The sequence below is a fragment of the Echinops telfairi genome, unplaced genomic scaffold (genome assembly GCF_000313985.2).
Source record: "Echinops telfairi isolate 266 unplaced genomic scaffold, ASM31398v2 ScPeMD7_5;HRSCAF=22, whole genome shotgun sequence".
Classification (NCBI taxonomy): Eukaryota; Metazoa; Chordata; class Mammalia; order Afrosoricida; family Tenrecidae; genus Echinops; species Echinops telfairi.
Window position 1 is genome coordinate 15,711,635 of NW_022103901.1, and position 17,744 is coordinate 15,729,378.

Sequence of the window (17,744 nt, forward strand, 5' to 3'; positions counted from 1 at the left end):
TCCTCAGCAATGCCTCCCCCTCATCGGGGAGCTAGGGAGAGCAGGCAGCGACCCAGCTGCACCCAGCTGCACGCTTTTCCTCTCTGAGGGTCCCTTCTCTGTTTGCTAGGCCAGGCCCCACTCTCAGGGCCCCCGGGGGCAACCATGCCGGCCGGGGGCCGGGCTGGGAGCCTGAAGGACCCTGATGTGGCTGAGCTCTTCTTCAAGGATGACCCTGAAAAGCTCTTCTCCGACCTGCGGGAAATTGGCCATGGCAGCTTTGGGGCCGTGTACTTTGTGAGTGAGGCTGGGGCTGGTGGGATGAGGGCGGGAAGTCTGGTCTTCTCCAGAAGCCACCCCCCACCACACTCACACACAGCAGCAGCTCCTAATGGACCACACCAGCCTCTCCTGGGCCAGCAAGCCCTCCTGCCGCCTGAGGCACGCCGGGACCGCCGCCACCTTCTCCTCTGCTCGGTCTCCTAGGCCCGGGACGTCCGCAGCAGTGAGGTTGTGGCTATCAAGAAGATGTCCTACAGCGGGAAGCAGTCCAATGAGGTGGGTCGGCCACACCAGGATCAGCCGGAGGGGCGGGCAGGGGAGCCCCAACATGCAGGCTGAGCGACTGCCTCCTGCCCTCCCCCCAGAAATGGCAGGACATCATCAAGGAGGTGCGGTTCCTGCAGAAGTTGCGGCATCCCAACACCATTCAGTATCGGGGCTGTTACCTGAGGGAGCACACGGCTTGGGTGAGCTGGCCCAGCCCGATCTTTATTCCTGCTCCCCTCCTAGCTTTCTCCTGGTCCAGTCGCGGAGGTGGGTCCTGTTGAGGTTGTTACTGGGGGGCTTGGGGAGGAGAACTTGTGGCCTGCCTTCTCTGCCCCTGAAACATCACCCAGGAGCAGCAGCATTAGTCCACAAGGAGAGGCTGCCCCAACGAGTGACAGGACCTGGGGGTTGGGGGCGGTGGTGACAGAAGAGGACTTTGAGGAGAGTCTCCTGGGAGAGGTGGTGAATAGTCTTGAGCTCTCCCATCATGCCCTCATTTTCGCCAGTACCTGGGGCAGGCGGGCGGGTGGCGGATAAGCAAAGCAGCTCTCAGTGCTGGGTTTCTGGCCAAGGAAGCTGGGCCAGGGGTCTCCAGGAGCCGCTGCCCTCTGACTCTTGGCCCCTCCTCAGCTGGTGATGGAATATTGCTTGGGCTCAGCTTCGGACCTCCTTGAAGGTGAGTGAGCCCTTGGCTACGAAGGGGGAGAAGGTAACAACAGAGCCAAGAAGCCTGAGGGGGGGTGGTTGGTTTGCGCCAGGCAGCGCTGCAGCTTCCCGGGCTCATGCTAGTCTCGACCTCACAGTGCACAAGAAGCCCCTGCAGGAGGTGGAGATCGCAGCTGTGACACACGGAGCCCTTCAGGGCCTGGCTTACCTGCACTCGCACAACATGATCCACAGGTCTCGGGACACGGCTGACGGGGCAGGGGTGGGGGCGTGCTCCAGCCCTTGTCTAGGAGACACCGAGGCCCCTGCCTGACCCTGCACTGTTAACCTGCGGCAGGGACGTGAAGGCTGGAAATATCCTGCTCTCGGAGCCAGGCCTGGTGAAGTTGGGGGACTTTGGCTCCGCATCCATCATGGCGCCTGCCAACTCCTTTGTGGGCACCCCGTACTGGTGAGTCGATGGTGCCCCTGGGAGCAGGGAGTTGGTTGGCCGGGTTCGGGTGGGTGGTGAGCCCCTCTCCTGGCTGCTCTTCCCCAGGATGGCACCAGAAGTGATCCTGGCTATGGACGAGGGGCAGTATGATGGCAAAGTGGATGTCTGGTCCCTGGGGATAACCTGTATCGAGCTGGGTAAGAGTCTCCTCTGCCCCCCACCCCCACCCGGTCCCCATGCCATCCTGTCCTCCTCAGCCTCCCAGCCCTCGTCAAGTTAGTTATCCGCCCTTGATCCCCAGGACAGGACAGGCAGCCATCAAGTCCCGCTAGTGCTTAAACCCAAACCGAAGGTTGTGTAGCATTCATCTCTTTCTGTCCGTTCTCCTGGTTCTCGGTCCTTCGTGCTCACTGCGCTCCAAGCCCCATCGCTGGGCTCGGGGTATCATCAAGGACAGGGCAGACGCAGCCCCTGCTCCATGGAACTGCCACCTGAGTGAGGAGCAAGGCCGTATTTTCTCTCAGGGTGGTGCCAGCCACCTAGAGAGGTTATAGGAGCTGCAGAAATGCCTCACAAAGGACTTGACCGAGTCCAGGGGCTGAGGAAGACCACGCTGGTGGCTCAAAGGAGTGACTAGTGTCAGAACACGAATTGTAAACATCTGAAGACTGTAGAGAGGAGTGTTCCCCATGGAGTGCTTGGCCCCTTCCAAAACCGGTGGGGAAACAGTTAAAGGACATGGCTTCCAAAACCAATTTGGCCGACTGCTCCCCTTTTTAAAAAAAATTGACTCCATGCATTGCCCGTCCCCCCAATTAGAGCTCCTCCTTCAAGATAAAGTGTAGGCATCTGCTTTCGCAGCCCCACCCATCATTCCGTCCTATCTTCTGCACGCTTGGGGAAACCAGTTAGAACCTGGCATGCCGTGCACAAAGCAGGGAGTGCTGAGGCCAGAGAGTTCTGCTGTGAGTTCCTGGGCTCCTGGCAGCCAGGGCAAGCTCCCGTGTGTCAGCCCACAGATGCTCAGTGAGTTGACAGTCTCTGAGGCCCCCAGCACCAGGCTAAGGAAACAGCTACAATTAGTTACTCTTACTACTACTTTCCTGCAGTGGTCCTTTCGACCACCACTCTCTTCCTAACAGGCTCTCCCTCTGGAGCCAGAGCGGTGTCCCTGGGTGCAGTTTTTCTCCTCCACTCAGAGCCGTCGGGGCTCCTTTCCTATTGGACACTGAGCTGTCCCGTCACAAGGTCCACCCTCTGCCAGGGACTGGCCCACTTCACTTCCCTGCCTGAGGTGAAGAACTTGGACGTGGCCTTTCCCTCCGCATGTTCCCCGTCGTCATCCAAGGCAGGGGCCAGATAGGTGGTGGAAGTATGTGAGGGAGGCCAAGGGTTCTAACCAAATAGCCACCATGAGGGAGTTGATTCCAACTCGGCGACCTTACTGGAGAAGAGAACTGCCCTGCTGGTTTACTTGAGCAAACCGCCTTTTTCACCTGCAACGGAGCTGGTGGGTTTGAACCACTGAGTGCTATTAGCAGCTTAGCGCACAACCCCCTACACCCTCCAAACCCATTCCAACTCATGGAGACCCCAACTAGGGCTCCCGAGGCTATAGCCCTTTCCTGGAGCAGATAGCCTCAGCTTTTTCCGACAGGTTGGCTGGTGGGTTTGAACTGCTGACCTTGTGGTTAGCAGCCCAGTGCTTAGGTGCCAGCCCACTACTGTATAGGAATCTGGACTGCAGCTTACCAGATGGGGTTTTTAAAAGAGAAGCCCAAAATGTAGATGGTTGTCCCCAAATAATTATTGTTGGTGACCGACTTTGTTTTTTTAAGTCACTTTGTAGACCAAATGGGGAGCCCTAATGGCATGGTGGGGTAAGCTCACATTGGACAGCTAACTGCTTTCAGTCATTTGAACCCACCAGAAAGACAACCCTCTCTGCTCCCAGCAGGAGCCTCGGAAACCCTGTCCTGTGGGGTCGCTCTGAGTCAGCATCACCCGGATGGCAGTGAATTTGAGTTCACTTAGGCCCAAAGTTTCAATGTGTGATTAAGTTGCAAGGAGCGGCTAGTTTGTGGTTTCTCATCTCAGGTCTAGCTCTACTGGGCCGTTTCCCCAAAGGCCTTCCCTGAACTTCCAGCCAACGTACTGGCCTAAAGACCTGCCCTCACCCTCGCCTTCCGAGCCAGTTATCAATCTCCTGGGGCCAGTTGGACCCCCTGTCAGTACAGTGGGTTGGTTATACGTTGGGTGGGCTGTTCACTGCCAAAGTCTGCGGTTTGAAACCACCGGCTGCTCCTTGGGAGAAATATGAGGCTTTCTATGGCCTCTAAAGAGTTACAGCCTCACTAACCCACAGGGACAGTTCTACTCTGTCCTATGGGTGACTGTGTGTCAATATCAACTCCATGGCAGTGAGTTTGGGAAGGTTACTTGTGATTCAGTTCTGTGGTCTTATTTAGATTGGAGGTTCCATGAGGACAGGCGCTCTTTCCCATGTTTCTTCCCCAAGCCTTCAGCAGTGTCTTGCCTCTTCTTTGGTACCTGAGGAGTGCTAACTGGACCATTAACTGTTCTCTTTCCCACCGTCCTCTTTCACCGGGTTCCCGAATGTGAAACGTGCCTTTTCCATCCAGCACTTCCCCGCCCACTAGTCCTTGCCTTGCTCCTTTCTCCACCCCCCGCCCCTGTGCCGTGGCGAGGAAGAGTGTTGAGCAAAGACTGACCTGAGACTTGGTAGGATTGTGGGCATGGTTCACAGTCATGCACCCAGGAACTAAGGGGGCCGGTGTTTGAAGCCAGCCAGCCCCCCCGTCACCCACCCCCGGCGTCGGTTCTGGTCTCCGCTGCCTCCCTGCCACTTGTCCCCCTGCCCATTCTCTGTAGCGGAGCGGAAACCACCCCTGTTTAACATGAACGCGATGAGTGCCTTATACCACATCGCACAGAATGAGTCCCCCGTGCTCCAGTCAGGACACTGGTGAGACGGGGTCCAGGCGTGGGGGTGGCGGTGGGGGATGCCAGAGGCGAGGGCCGGGCATGAGGTAAGACTTCACAGTCATGCTCTGCCTCTCCTACACTGTGACTTCCAGGTCTGAGTACTTCCGGAATTTTGTCGATTCTTGTCTCCAGAAAATCCCTCAAGATAGGCCAACCTCAGAGGTGCTACTGAAGGTAAGGGCCCCCAGCCCTCGTGAGAGCCACCCAAGAGCCACCCACGCCCGGGACGGAGCTGGTGTCCGTTGCTCTCACGTCACTTCCAACTCGGGGGGTGCGTGCGACTGCTCCCGAGGTTTCTGAGGCCTGTCTCCCAAGGGGGCTTCTAGCTAGGTCCAAACTATCTCGTAGTGACCAGGCGTGGAACACTTACCTGCCTCTCAACGCCATTGAAAAGGGGGCGCCTTTCAGCGAGACGAGTGGTTCTCGATTCTCCCTCCGCCAATGACTTCCCTCCCACCCCAGGGCCCAGTGGACTCTGTTTGCTTAGATTTGGGTCTACCAGACTGCCCCGGTATGTTCATTGCTTCCCTGACCCTGGCCGGTCACAGCTGTGTATAAAGACCAAGCCAGAGCTGCTGGTCAGTGTGAGGTCACCAGGGTGGTCTGAGGAGATTGGCCTGCCCCTGGGTGACTGGGCTTTCCCTTCGGTGTGTTGGGAGCAGTCACAAATAGAGGGAGGGACTCCCCGTCACCTGCTGAGCTCCAGGGGATGTAAGATGCTCAGATGGCTTGGTTTGACCTTTATTGCGGGGATACCTGCCCTGGTGAGGCCCACCAAGGCCACGTGGACCCTTCCAAGGTCACAGGGCACCTCGTCAGAGGACCTGGGCTCTCCTTGTTCTTGCTGGTCAGCCACAGATGGAGGAACCAGGGACTGTCTGGGAACACAAATGTGGGCGGGGGAAGAGGTGTTGGGACAAGGTCAGTGTCCGCCCATAGTAGGCTAGGGCCCAGGGAAGTGCCTCGGGCCCCAGATGGTGCTGGGTTCCATGGGGCATGGGCAGGGCAGAGGTTGGGTGCTGGGCGGCAGGCCTCAGTGTCCCCCTTCCTCCAGCATCGCTTTGTGCTCCGGGAACGGCCGCCCACTGTCATCATGGACCTGATCCAGCGGACCAAGGATGCTGTGCGCGAGCTGGACAACCTGCAGTACCGCAAGATGAAGAAGATCCTGTTCCAGGAGGCCCCCAATGGCCCCGGGGCTGAGGCTCCAGAGGAGGAGGAGGTGACCTGTCTTATAAGCACCCCCCACCCCACAACCCCGCCTGCTTCCCTCTGGACCCACCCCTCGTTCTTCCCTTTCCTGGCCCAGCAGCCCTCGCCCTCTCCACAGGAGGCAGAGCCCTACATGCACCGGGCTGGGACACTGACCAGTCTGGAGAGCAGCCACTCCGTGCCCAGCATGTCTATCAGCGCCTCCAGCCAGAGCAGCTCGGTCAACAGTCTTGCAGATGCCTCAGACAACGAGGAGGAGGAGGAAGAAGAAGAAGAGGAGGAAGAGGAGGAAGAGGAAGGCCCTGAGGCCCGGGAGATGGCCATGATGCAGGAGGGCGAGCACACGGTCACCTCCCACAGCTCCATCATCCACCGGCTGCCGGTATGCAGCTCCCCCTGGGCTGGATCTGGTGCAGGCAAAAAGCCACACCCATGCTCACCTCTCAGGAGTCCCTTGGGCTCCCCCGCCCTCCACCTTTCTGCTAACTGGGTCTCCTCAGGTGACCAGCTCCCTGTCTGCCAGGCCTCTGCACCCGAGGCAGCCCTTCTGCCTTCCCTCCTCTAGGGCTCTGACAACCTGTATGATGACCCCTACCAGCCAGAGATGAGCCCAGGCCCTCTCCCACCACCTGCAGCCCCAGCGCCTACCTCCACCACCTCTTCTGCCCGCCGCCGGGCCTACTGCCGCAACCGGGACCACTTTGCCACCATCCGAACAGCCTCTCTGGTAAGTGTGAGCAGCCTCACCCCCCTCCTGCTTGCCGTCCTTCTTCCACCACGTCAGAATGTCCCTGAGATTCCTCCGGAGTCCTGACTTGACGTTCTTCCTTCTGTCCCAGCGTGATTCCTGACTTGACATTCTTCCTTCTGTCCCAGCGTGATGTGCAGGTGTGCCCTCCCCTGTCAATACGAGCCTTCTCCTCACCGTTTTGTCCACATCCCCACCCCCAAATTGTTTGGGTCACATCGCCCTACCTTTGTGTGGTCCGCTTTAAGGATCCGGGGGCCAACCCAGGCTCCTCGGTCAGTTGGCTGCTTTGTAGCCCTGCACTCAGATCCCTTTGGCTTGTACTGGGCTCCTGAGGACGCCTAGTAAGACTGCTAGGGTCCGTGCCCCTAGAGGGCAGCGCAGGGCCCAGGCCGGGGTGTCCTGGGAGGTGGCCTGGATGACTGCATACCCAGGGCCTTTGGCAGTTCTCCTAAATTCAAGTCAGGGCTGTGTCAGTTCCGCAGAAAAAGAAGGGAGTTGGTTTTCACTGCTGCTCAGCTCCATTTCAGTACCAGCTGTCTTCTGAGGGGCGTCCTGGTGGCAGAGTAGGAGACGGACGCACTGGGCTCCTAATCACAGGGGTCAGCGCTCTGGAACCAGCAGGGGCCCAAGACAGGGCCTTCTCCTCCCTTGAAGAATCACAGTCTCCAAAACCTACAGGGTGTGGGATCCAGCCCACAGCCGGGTGGGTCCTAAGGGACAGTTGGGTCATTGAAGGGAAGACATCATGAGGCAGACCAAAGTTTGGGGGTGCTCACTTCCATGGTGTCACAAACCAGGACCAGACAGGGCGAGAAAATGTATTCTTCCATCAATTTACACAGCCTTGTGCATGCAAGCCCCCCTAATTACAGGTAACCGCATATGGAACGAAGTGGGCAGTCCCTTAACTGTAGAGGTCCCTGGGTTCGTAGGAGTAACGTACCACCAGTACTGGGGGCAACAGTGACTGTCCGCTGAGCAGGCAGAGCAACAGCAACCTGTCTGCTCCTGCAGATGAAGCTGCCGGCGAGGCAGCCCTCAGCCCTGTGCTTGGGAGAGGTCACTCTAAGGCAGCACTGTGGCGGGAGGATCTTGTACTTACGAGAACGTGATCGGGACTCCTCTCTGAGTCACAGGCTTCTGAAACATGAGAAGAGCGTCCGTCCGCATGCGCTCTCTTCCCGTCCCTCAGTGCCCGCACGGGTCAATTCTGCCCTGTCCTGTGGGGTTGCTGTGACTCGGTACCGACTCGATGGTGACTTGGGGGGTTTCGAGGCCGTGGTTGGGTCTGTCTGTAGTTGCCGTGGAGTTGGTCCCCACTCGCAGTGGCCCATGTACAACAGGGTGAAACACTGCCCAGCCCGGCACCATCCTCGAGCCGGGCTGGGGGTGTGCCCATTGTTGCAGCCACTGGTCAGTCCAGCTCATTGACTGTGTTCCTCTTTTTCGCTGACCCTCCACTTGACCAAGTTTGGTCTCTTAACAACCGGCCAAGTATGCGAGACAAAATCTCGCCCACCTTTTGTCTAAGGCGCATTCTGGCCGCCGCACTTCTTCCACAACAACTATGTTTGCTTTTCCGGTAGTCCGAGGTGCTTCCAGCACCGCTGTGCAGAGGCAGTGATCCGACTTCAGTCCGCCTTGGCCAGCTTTCTCATGCGTATGAAGCCATGGGAAATAGGAGGGCTCGGATCAGGTGCCCCTTATTGCTCAAAGTGACATCTCTGCTTTGGGATACTTTTAAGGTCCTTGGCAGCAGCCGATTGGTTCAGTGCACTACGTCCTTTGATGTCTTGACCACCTCTTCCGCGGCCACAGAGGGGGGGCTCCAAGTCCAGAGAGACCCTTAGCACCATCCGTCTTCTCCATCCTGCCCTGGTGCGCACCCCGAGGGCGGCCACTCACCACCACCAGCCGCTCCCCGGGAGATAGGAGGCCTTCTGCTCCCATGGAGGGACAGCCCCACCCTCTCCTATGGGGTTGCTCCCCAGCAGAGCTGACTTCAGCAGTGAGTGGCTTGTGAGGTTGCTTCCTGGTCCAGTTGGGAGGCTTTTGTTTGCTTTGGGCTGAGGTGTGACCCAGAGGGAATACCGTCCTCTCTGATCTTAAGCAGCAAGTGTTTTGTGTCTTCTTCACCTTCCAGCAAGCACAAGAGAGCTAGCTGCATCCTGTCTGTGTGTGTGTGTGCACACGCGCACATGCGGTGGCCTCTGCTGGGGTGGCTTTTCCAGTCTTGTCATGCTTGGTGCATTGAGGTCCTGGACAGAGAGGCCTGTGACTTCCAGAGACCTACTGACAGTTGGGTGAGCCTGGGTGAGGACACCCAGACAGACACCCTGCTCTGGCATCTCGGCACTGCTGAAGGAGGGTGCCCAGAGGTGCAGTGGGGTAAGCAGTCGGTGGCTGGCTCTGCGGGAGGGCGATGGGGCAGTCTGCTGCTGCACAGGTAGACAGCCTGGGAAATCTCAGGGAGCACTTGTCCTCTGTGTGTCTGAAGCAACTAGGCTGCGGTGGGGGGCTGGCGTGGGGTAGAAGCCTGTGGTCACTAGCTCCGAGAGCGCCCCAGACACTGGATGCATATCGGTTCCCTGGCCTGCGTAGCCCTTCTGGGAAGACATGAGTGCCTGCTGAGTCAGATGAAGGGATCGGGGCTTGGCTGGTGACTTTTGATCAAGTCTCACCAGTTCCTACTTTTGTGGGAGACTTATTGGTGGGCCGGTGCCTTTGCCATTTGGTTGCACCAGCCTGTGCCGTTGTCAGAATCCATCCAAATTGTCCAGTCGAGTAGGGAGGCTTTGGGTCAGTGTTTGCGTTGTGCTCACATGGTAAGGAAAGTGCCAGATGGCGTTGACATTGTTCTCTGCCTGCGTCCAAAACAGAGGTTCTTGGCGCAGGACAACGGTGGCATGGTTGGAGGGGACAGAGGGCTGAACCCATCCTCCCCACCCCCCAGGTGAGCCGTCAGATCCAGGAGCATGAGCAGGACTCAGCCCTCCGGGAGCAGCTGAGCGGCTATAAGCGGATGCGGCGGCAGCACCAGAAGCAGCTGTTGGCCCTGGAGTCCCGGCTGCGGGGCGAGCGGGAGGAGCATGGCGCGCGTCTGCAGCGGGAGCTCGAGGCCCAGAGGGCAGGCTTTGGGGCGGAGGCCGAGAAGCTGTCCCGCCGGCACCAGGCCATTGGCGAGAAGGAGGCGCGGGCTGCCCAGACGGAGGAGCGCAAGTTCCAGCAGCACATTCTCGGGCAGCAGAAGAAGGAGCTGGCCGCCCTGCTGGAGGCACAGAAGCGCACCTACAAGCTTCGCAAGGAGCAGCTGAAGGAGGTGGGGCCCTGGCGGGCGGTGGTGGGGAGCCAGTCCGGCCCTGACCACTCTTCCTCTCCCTGACCTCGGCTCACCTGCTGTCCCAGCAGGAGCTCCAGGAGAACCCCAGCACCCCGAAGCGGGAAAAGGCCGAGTGGCTGCTACGGCAGAAGGAGCAGCTCCAGCAGTGCCAGGCGGAGGAGGAGGCGGGGTTGCTGCGGCGGCAGCGCCAGTACTTTGAGCTGCAGTGTCGCCAGTACAAACGCAAGATGCTGCTGGCTCGCCACAGCCTGGACCAAGACCTGCTGCGGGAGGTAGGCCCCTCCCGCTCTCCCTGCCGCCTCTGCCCTCTTTGCCCTCCATTCTCATTTGGATTTTGCCTTTTTCACTTTGGCACTCCTGCCCACCCGGACCCTGGTAGTGTTTCCCTAGATCCCTGTTCTCACGCTAGCCAGCTTACCCCGTGCCCTCTCCTCTCTCCCCCTCCCCACGGCATCCTCCGGCTGCCATGTTCTGACAGGGGCTCCGGGCCCTCCGTCTTCCCTCAGGACTTGAACAAGAAGCAGACTCAGAAGGACTTGGAGTGTGCCCTGCTGCTGCGGCAGCACGAGGCCACCCGGGAGCTGGAGCTCCGGCAGCTCCAGGCCGTGCAGCGCACGCGGGCCGAGCTCACGCGCCTGCAGCACCAGACGGAGCTGGGCAACCAGCTGGAGTACAACAAGCGGCGGGAGCAGGAGTTGCGGCAGAAGCACGCGGCCCAGGTCCGCCAGCAGCCCAAGAGCCTCAAAGTACGTGCCGGCCAGCGCCCCCCGGGCCTTCCGCCCCTCATTCCCGGGGCTCTGGGACCACCCCGCACAGGCACCCCTAGAGACAAGCAGCCCTGCCCACCTGGTCAGGAGGCAGTCCTGGACCAAAGGATGCTGGGGAAGGAGGAGAAGGAAGCAGTTGCAGAGAGAAGGATTCTGGGAAAGGAAGGGGCCACCTTGGAGCCAGAGGAGCGGAGGATTGTGGGGGAAGAATCAGGAACCCCTAGTCCCAATCCACAAGATTGTAGGGGTCTGCCTGATGAGGAAGCTTGGGATCTACCCAGGGAGGAGGTGGAGGAGCTTAGAGTCCCGTCCCTGGCACCCCAGGAGAGGAGCATCGTGGGCCAAGAGGAGGCGGGGCCGTGGAAGCTGTGGGGGAAGGAGGTGGAGGGCCTCCTGGATGAGGAGTTTGAACTTGGCTGGGTTCAGACCCCACCTCTGACCCCAGTGCCTGAGGAGGAGGAGGAAGAGGAGGAGGGAGCTCCAATTGGAACCCCAAGGGATCCTGGGGATGGCTGTCCCTCCCCAGACATCCCCCCCGAACCTCCTCCATTTTATCTGAGGCCCGGGCTTGCCAGCCAACTCCCTGGCCACCTGTCCCACGGCCTCCTGGCCGGCCTCTCCTTCGCAGTGGGTTCCTCCACCGGCCTTTTGCCTCTGCTGCTGCTGCTGCTCCCACTACTAGCAGCCCAGGGTGGGGGTGGCCTGCAGGCAGCCCTGCTGGCCCTTGAGGTGGGGTTGGTGGGCCTGGGAGCCTCCTACCTGCTGCTCTGTACAGCTCTGCACCTGCCTCCCAACCTGTTCCTGCTGCTGGCTCAGGGCACCGCCCTCGGGGCTGTCTTGGGCCTAAGCTGGCGCCGGGGCCTTGTTGGTGTGCCTCTGGGTCTTGGGGCTGCCTGGCTTCTAGCCTGGCCGGGCCTGGTGCTGCCCCTGGCGGCTGTAGCAGCTGGGCGCAAGTGGGTGCAGCAGCAGGGTCCCAGGTTGCGCCGGGGCATCTCTCGACTCTGGTTGCGGGCTCTGCTGCGCCTCTCGCCCCTGGCCTTCCGGGCCCTGCAGGGGTGTGGGGCGGTGGGGGACCGTGGCCTGTTTGCACTCTACCCTAAGACCAATAAGGATGGCTTCCGCAGCCGTCTCCCTGTTCCCGGGCCCCGGCGGGGTAGTCCCCGTGCTGCCCAGCACCCACTGGCCCTTTTGGCCAGATTCTGGGCCCTATGCAAGGGCTGGAACTGGCACCTGGCACGGGCCAGCCAAAGCCTAGCCTCCTGCCTGCCCCCCTGGGCTCTCCACACACTGGCCAGCTGGGGCCTGCTTCGGGGTGAACGGCCCAGCCGAATCCCCCGCCTGCTGCCCCGAAGCCAGCGCCGACTGGGGACCCCTGCCTCTCACCACCTGCCTCCAGGGACTGTAGCCGGGCGGAGACCCCGAGCCCGCCAATCCCGGGCCCTCCCTCCCTGGAGGTGACCCACTCTCGGCTGGCCGTGGCCCAGACCCAGAGCATTGAGCACTTTACCCCACACCCCTCAGTGAGGTTTCTCCAGCCCGCCCCCCACCCCACCGGAGCTCCAGGCAGGGGTCCATTGGTCCATTGGTCTCCGCCTGCCACCCGTCCTGCCCCTAAGTTATTGCTGTCCTCCCGCTGTGTGTGCACATCCTCACCCTCATCAGCTCGGGCCTGGGCCTTGGCGGGTTGGGGTGGGGGGTGTGTGTGACAGTCGGCCGTTTTTGGGGGTTTTTTTTCTCCTCTTTGATTTTGTTTTTCTGTCTCCCTTCCAACCTGTCCCCTCCCCCCTCCCCTACCAAAAAAGAAAAAGACAAACACAAATAAAAGATCTGAGCGGAACTGTACCTTCGGCCCAGGCTGCCTCTGTCTGCTTTGTCCTGCCGCCTAGCCTCCCCGGTGTGCCCCCAAATCTGGACCCTTGATACCCACTCCCAGTTCCATGACCTCTTCACTGCCATCTACGTCATCTTAACCCCTTTCCCAGCCTCAGCCTCTCCACCTTTGTCGTGTCACAGCACGACGACCACCCCCAGCCCTGAGCTTCCCCAGACCACCCCCAGCCCAGTTGATAGGGTCCTTGCAGAGTGAGCTCCTCGGTTCCGTCCTTTACCCTCTCAGCCCCGGCCTCTTCACCCAGCCATGCCTCCCTGGTTCCCTTCTGTCTGGGAGCCGTCCTTCTCTCCTGGGGTCGAGCATTGCCCCAGAGGGTGTGGAGTGAGACAGCCAGCCCTCCACGACTGGGGGGGTGGGGCACGGGGGCCAGGCAGAGAGCTGGGGAACGGTGGGAATGGGGTGGGTTGTGGGCTCGGGTGGGTGCTGAGTGTGGGATCTGGTCTCACGGGCAGCTGCTGCCTCTGAGCTCGTCAGGCCATCTGGCCGTCTCTTTTGCCCAAGGTGGGGCAACCTCCCTCTTACCTGTCTTTGAGCTCCGTTCTTCCCCTCCTCCCTCCCCTCCTCCTTGAGGTGCCCCTCCCGGGACTCCATCTGTCATCTTTTCTGGTTGTGTCGCCTTCTTCCACGGTGTCTGTGTGACGTGGTCTTCTCGCTCGGGTGCAGTCTTCTGCGGGCCCGCCTTTCCATCTCTAGGCCCCTTTCTTCCTCGGCACGGTCTGAGCTGCTCGTGTGCACTCTGTATTCTGTGCCGATCCTCAGCCTCCCTCTCTGTGAACACGTGCTCCAAAGCTCATCTTGTGGGGTCATCCCCCCACCCCCACGCTCCCGGAACCTGTCCTGTTCACTCTGTGTCTCTTGCCCGAGAGCCTTCTGATCTGTCTACGCTCCCTCCCCATCTTCACGTCTGTCTGTATACAGCTCGCCCCGCCCCCTCTGTCTAACATGTTTTCTGTTTCTCTCCCGCTCCCTGTCTCTGCTTCTGTCTCCTCTCCTCCTCTTCCACCTCCTCCTCCTCCTCTCTCTTCTCCCTCTCTCCCCTGGTTGTTTCTCCTCCTCTTCCTCTCCTTCCTTCTCCCCCCTCCCCCACCCCCATCTCCCTTCGATCCATCCACTGCGCAGTCTAAGGAGCTGCAGATCAAGAAGCAGTTCCAGGAGACGTGCAAGATCCAGACTCGGCAGTACAAGGCTCTGCGGGCGCACTTGCTGGAGACCACGGCTAAAGCTCAGCACAAGAGCCTCCTTAAGCGGCTCAAGGAGGAGCAGACCCGCAAGCTGGCGATCCTGGCCGAGCAGTATGACCAGTCCATCTCGGAGATGCTCAGCTCACAGGCGGTGAGGCCCGGGTCTAGGCAGGGAGCATGGGGCAGCCAGCGCTGTGGATGGCCTTGTGGTAGGGGTTGGAGGCAGGGTGATGACCGCTATGGGACCTTCTGTAGGGAGGAAGCTTTCTCTCGGGCGGGGCGTGTCTGTCTCCTAGTCTTGTCTTAGTATGGACAGGACCAGGCTGCCTGCTCTTCCAGGCACAGCGGCCGGCCGGCGGCCCTGCTCTGTCACTGGGCTCGAGTTAGTGGAATGTGTCCACGGGGAGCGGGGCCGTGGGGCCATTCTCCCAAACCAGGAGGATTTTGAAGCCTGCCAGCACTAGAGCCGCCCACGTAGGAGTCCACCCAGCCTGGCAAAGGGTCCTCTTTCTTTCGCCTCAAGGGCAGCTCTTAGTACTGATGGCTGCCCAGTACACATTTGGAAAATTCTAGAAAGCTGTTCAACAGAAACAGGAGCCTACTTGACAAACCCTTTCCCAACTCGAGTTTTCGGCCTGTCCGTGGCGGAGAGGCAGTGGTGGTGCGGGTGCCCCTGGTTTGTTTACCACCCTCACTGGCGGTCGTCGAGGTCCCGCCCACCTTTGGCCTCTTGCCCTTCCTCTGTGAGCGCCTCTAAGGCACACGTGCAAGTGCACCTGGGGGACAAACCCCTACAAGTGTCACTGCCGTGTGACCCGGTGTAACCATCTTTCCTTCTGGCAGGTGGCCTGCTGCTGTTCGTGACCCCAGGGCCCGGGCCTGCCTGGGGAAGGGAGGGCCGTGGGGGCTGTGGGGAGGCCTCTCACCCATGCGCTTCATTTCTGCTAGCTGCGGCTCGACGAGACCCAGGAGGCAGAGTTCCAGGCCCTCCGGCAGCAGCTTCAGCAGGAGCTGGAGCTGCTCAATGCTTACCAGAGCAAGATCAAGATCCGCACGGAGAGCCAGCACGAGCGGGAGCTGCGGGAGCTGGAGCAGCGGGTGGCTCTCCGGCGGGCGCTGCTAGAGCAGCGGGTAAGCTGGCCCGGCCTCCAGGATGGTGGGGAGGGCAGGCTCCCACCTCATCCCACCCTCGCTAACCTCTGTTCTGGGTGTCCCAGGTGGAAGAGGAGCTGCTGGCCCTGCAGACAGGGCGCTCCGAGCGGATCCGGAGCTTGCTTGAGCGGCAGGCCCGTGAGATCGAGGCGTTCGATGCTGAGAGCATGAGGCTGGGCTTCTCCAGCATGGCTCTCGGGGGCATTCCAGCCGAGGCTGCTGCCCAGGGCTACCCTGCACCACCCCCGGCCCCAGCTTGGCCCTCGAGGCCTGTTCCCCGCTCAGGGGCACACTGGAGCCATGGCCCTCCTCCACCAGGCATGCCCCCTCCTGCCTGGCGCCAGCCCACTCTGCTCGCTCCCCCTGGCCCTCCAAACTGGATGGGGCCCCAAGCGCAGAGTGGGACACCCCGCGGCGGAGCCCTGCTGCTGCTCAGAAACAGTCCCCAGCCCCTCCGGCGGGCTGCCTCAGGGGGCAGCAGCAGCGAGAGCATGGGCCCTCCTGCTGCTGCCGTGCCAGGGCCCCTGAGCCGCAGCACCAGTGTGGCTTCCCACATCCTCAACGGCTCCTCACACTTCTACTCTTGAAGTGCAGGGTGGATGCACGGAGGAGCTGGACTGGGGTGGGTGGAGCCTGATCCTGGAGGGGCAGTAAGCTTGAGGCCCACCCAAGGGTTGGGGACAGGATATCGGCTCCCGTTCCCTTCAAACCTCATCTCATGAGCTTCTTGGGGCTGGTCAGTGGCCCAGGGCCAGCGTGGGCACAAGTGCCTCCAGGCTGACCAGGAGCCCCTGCCTCCCCACCATGGTGCCAGGGTCTCCCTCCAGCAGTCTAGGGAAAGGAGGGAGATGTGTGTGTCAAATATTCATCTAGTCCCCTGGGGGAGGGGAAGGGTGGGTCTCGATATATTCCGAAAACCATATTAATCCCTGCAGTGGGACTGCGGACTGGGGGTGCCAGGGCCCCCAGACCTGGGGCGGGGAGGACAGAAGGAGGTGGTCTTCTGAGGAGAGGAGCATCAGGATGGGATCTCAGGAGGCAGGTTGCCCGGGTCTCTCCACTCCCGTTTGTCTCAAGTCCTGTGCCGTCTTGTCCTTTTTTTTTTTTTTAATTGGGGGTCAGGGCTGGGCCAGGGGGACAAGGGAAGGACCTTGGAAGGTGGCTGCTCCCAGGCATGGGGGCGGCTAGGGGAGCCCCTCTCAGTTTACGGGGCTGGCACAGAACCCCAGTGCAAGCTTTTAATAAACTGTTGGTTATTCTAACAGACCCCAGGACTCACCCTTTCTGTCTGAGATGTGTTACCGTGGGCAACTGCAAGCAAGCGTTAGTTTGCTATCTGCTGGACCCAGGCTCAAAGCCCAGCACCTGCCTCTCGGCCTCTCCATTCCCCTGCTCCAGCTTGGGACATTGTCGGAAGGTTCCCTTTAGCCTGGACACCAAGCTGCCACATTAGTCAGCAGCCTCCACAGGGAGGTCCCGGCAGAGGCCTGAGGGGTGACCTTCTTGGCTCATCGGTAGCCAGAGGCAAGGGGTCAGGCCTGGGTCCTGCTGTGTTCATCAGCTCTGACTCCCAACCACCCCACTGGACAGAGTAGACCCCCCACCACCACCACCCCTCCGGGCACGTATCATCAGTGGAGCAGATCGCCAGGGAGAATAAAGCTCAGAGCTATGGGTGGGGCCAAACTACCAACCACCTCCCCTGGACCAGTGCTTTTAACTGGTGTGTCGCCTGGTCCAAACCCTGTGCCCACCCTTCTCGGCTGGCTGGAGAGCTAGCCCAGGTACGCCATGACTTTCCACACGTCCTTTGGGCTTCTGCTCGGCACTAGGTTATCAAGACACTGCTCAGTCGGGTAGCTGGAGGAGAGCAGGCAGCTGGGCCCTTCACGGGTGGGGTGCAGAGGCAGGGACTTGGTTGGCGAGAACCTCTGAGGATGAGAAAGCCAGGTAGGAAGCAGAGGCCCCTGGCCCGAGGTCAAAACAATCAACGTTGAGCAGAGAACCAGTTTGGATGTGGCTGCCTGAAACGTCGCTTTATTGAATCTTTAAAAACAAAACCCTAAAGCAGACAGTGAAGCTGGGAAGTAGGGTCCCGACCACTTGTGTCTCTGGGCATGACTGCAGGTCTTCAGAGCACGCAGGCTTCCCCGTTGCATGCACAGAACATGGCCTGTATGTGCTTTGTCCATGGGGCCAGGGTCCCTCCCTAGGCGAGGGGTGCTCAGGTACTGTCGCCATCGCTGCTGATGATGCCGCGTAGGTGTGACCAGTCAGGGGGCGGGCGGTGGGGCCGCTCGTCCTCGGAGTCCAGGGTCCTGCAGTAAGGCTCCTTCAAGGGGGCGCTTTCTCCTGAAGGGTTCCAGGCGGTGCGGCGGCGGGGCCGGCCTGGGGAAGGAAGGAACCTTTGTCAGAAAGGCCAAGCCCCATCTGGGGGAGTGAGGGGAAGCCCCTTACCTGAGCTGTTTATGATGTTGGTGACATCCAAGGAAGCTACCTCAGCAGCCTCTTCCCGCTGCTCCTTCAGGGCCCGGCACTTCACCATGGAAGGGTTCCCTGGGGCAGAAGGGGCATGTGGGTGGACATCCCCTCCCCAGCCAACAGCAGTAGCCCTCTCTTACCACCTGCCACCAGGGCGTAGCTGCCTCACCCTTCATGCCCAGGGCCTCCAGCTCTGCCCGGAGGACTTTCAGGCACTCCTTGTGCGAACGGCAGGAGCCCAGCAGCTTCTTGTAGTTACGATAGGCCCCACAGGCCCGGATGTAGCGCTTCAGCCTCTGCACAGCTGGATGGTCCTCACTGCGACGACCAGTGACC

At 60.5% G+C, this 17,744-nt stretch overlaps 2 protein-coding genes across 3 annotated transcripts in view; one reads left to right on the plus strand and one right to left on the minus strand.

Annotated features, from left to right (window-relative positions):
- Nucleotides 1-16,193, plus strand: part of TAOK2 (TAO kinase 2) — a 19,807-nt gene extending 3,614 nt beyond the window's left edge. Inside the window, exons 2-19 of one of the 2 annotated variants that reach the window (XM_004705684.3) lie at nucleotides 110-276; nucleotides 466-537; nucleotides 627-728; nucleotides 1,159-1,204; nucleotides 1,332-1,428; nucleotides 1,532-1,645; nucleotides 1,733-1,824; nucleotides 4,520-4,613; nucleotides 4,726-4,807; nucleotides 5,688-5,855; nucleotides 5,964-6,227; nucleotides 6,411-6,572; nucleotides 9,550-9,915; nucleotides 10,005-10,208; nucleotides 10,443-10,682; nucleotides 13,714-13,926; nucleotides 14,724-14,906; nucleotides 14,993-16,193. In XM_004705684.3, coding sequence (XP_004705741.1) covers nucleotides 145-276; nucleotides 466-537; nucleotides 627-728; nucleotides 1,159-1,204; nucleotides 1,332-1,428; nucleotides 1,532-1,645; nucleotides 1,733-1,824; nucleotides 4,520-4,613; nucleotides 4,726-4,807; nucleotides 5,688-5,855; nucleotides 5,964-6,227; nucleotides 6,411-6,572; nucleotides 9,550-9,915; nucleotides 10,005-10,208; nucleotides 10,443-10,682; nucleotides 13,714-13,926; nucleotides 14,724-14,906; nucleotides 14,993-15,514 — 3,153 coding nt within the window. In that variant the 5' untranslated portion in view covers nucleotides 110-144 and the 3' untranslated portion in view covers nucleotides 15,515-16,193. Of the gene's footprint in view, nucleotides 1-109; nucleotides 277-465; nucleotides 538-626; nucleotides 729-1,158; nucleotides 1,205-1,331; nucleotides 1,429-1,531; nucleotides 1,646-1,732; nucleotides 1,825-4,519; nucleotides 4,614-4,725; nucleotides 4,808-5,687; nucleotides 5,856-5,963; nucleotides 6,228-6,410; nucleotides 6,573-9,549; nucleotides 9,916-10,004; nucleotides 10,209-10,442; nucleotides 12,184-13,713; nucleotides 13,927-14,723; nucleotides 14,907-14,992 lie in introns of those variants that run through there. The other variant, XM_004705682.2, reaches the window with a different exon arrangement.
- Nucleotides 16,194-16,942: 749 nt separating this feature from the next.
- Nucleotides 16,943-17,744, minus strand: part of HIRIP3 (HIRA interacting protein 3) — a 2,815-nt gene continuing 2,013 nt past the window's right edge. Inside the window, exons 5-7 of the mRNA XM_045284884.1 lie at nucleotides 17,578-17,738; nucleotides 17,385-17,483; nucleotides 16,943-17,315 (exon numbers count right to left, since the gene is read on the minus strand). Coding sequence (XP_045140819.1) covers nucleotides 17,152-17,315; nucleotides 17,385-17,483; nucleotides 17,578-17,738 — 424 coding nt within the window. The 3' untranslated portion in view covers nucleotides 16,943-17,151. The remainder of the gene's footprint in view (nucleotides 17,316-17,384; nucleotides 17,484-17,577; nucleotides 17,739-17,744) is intronic.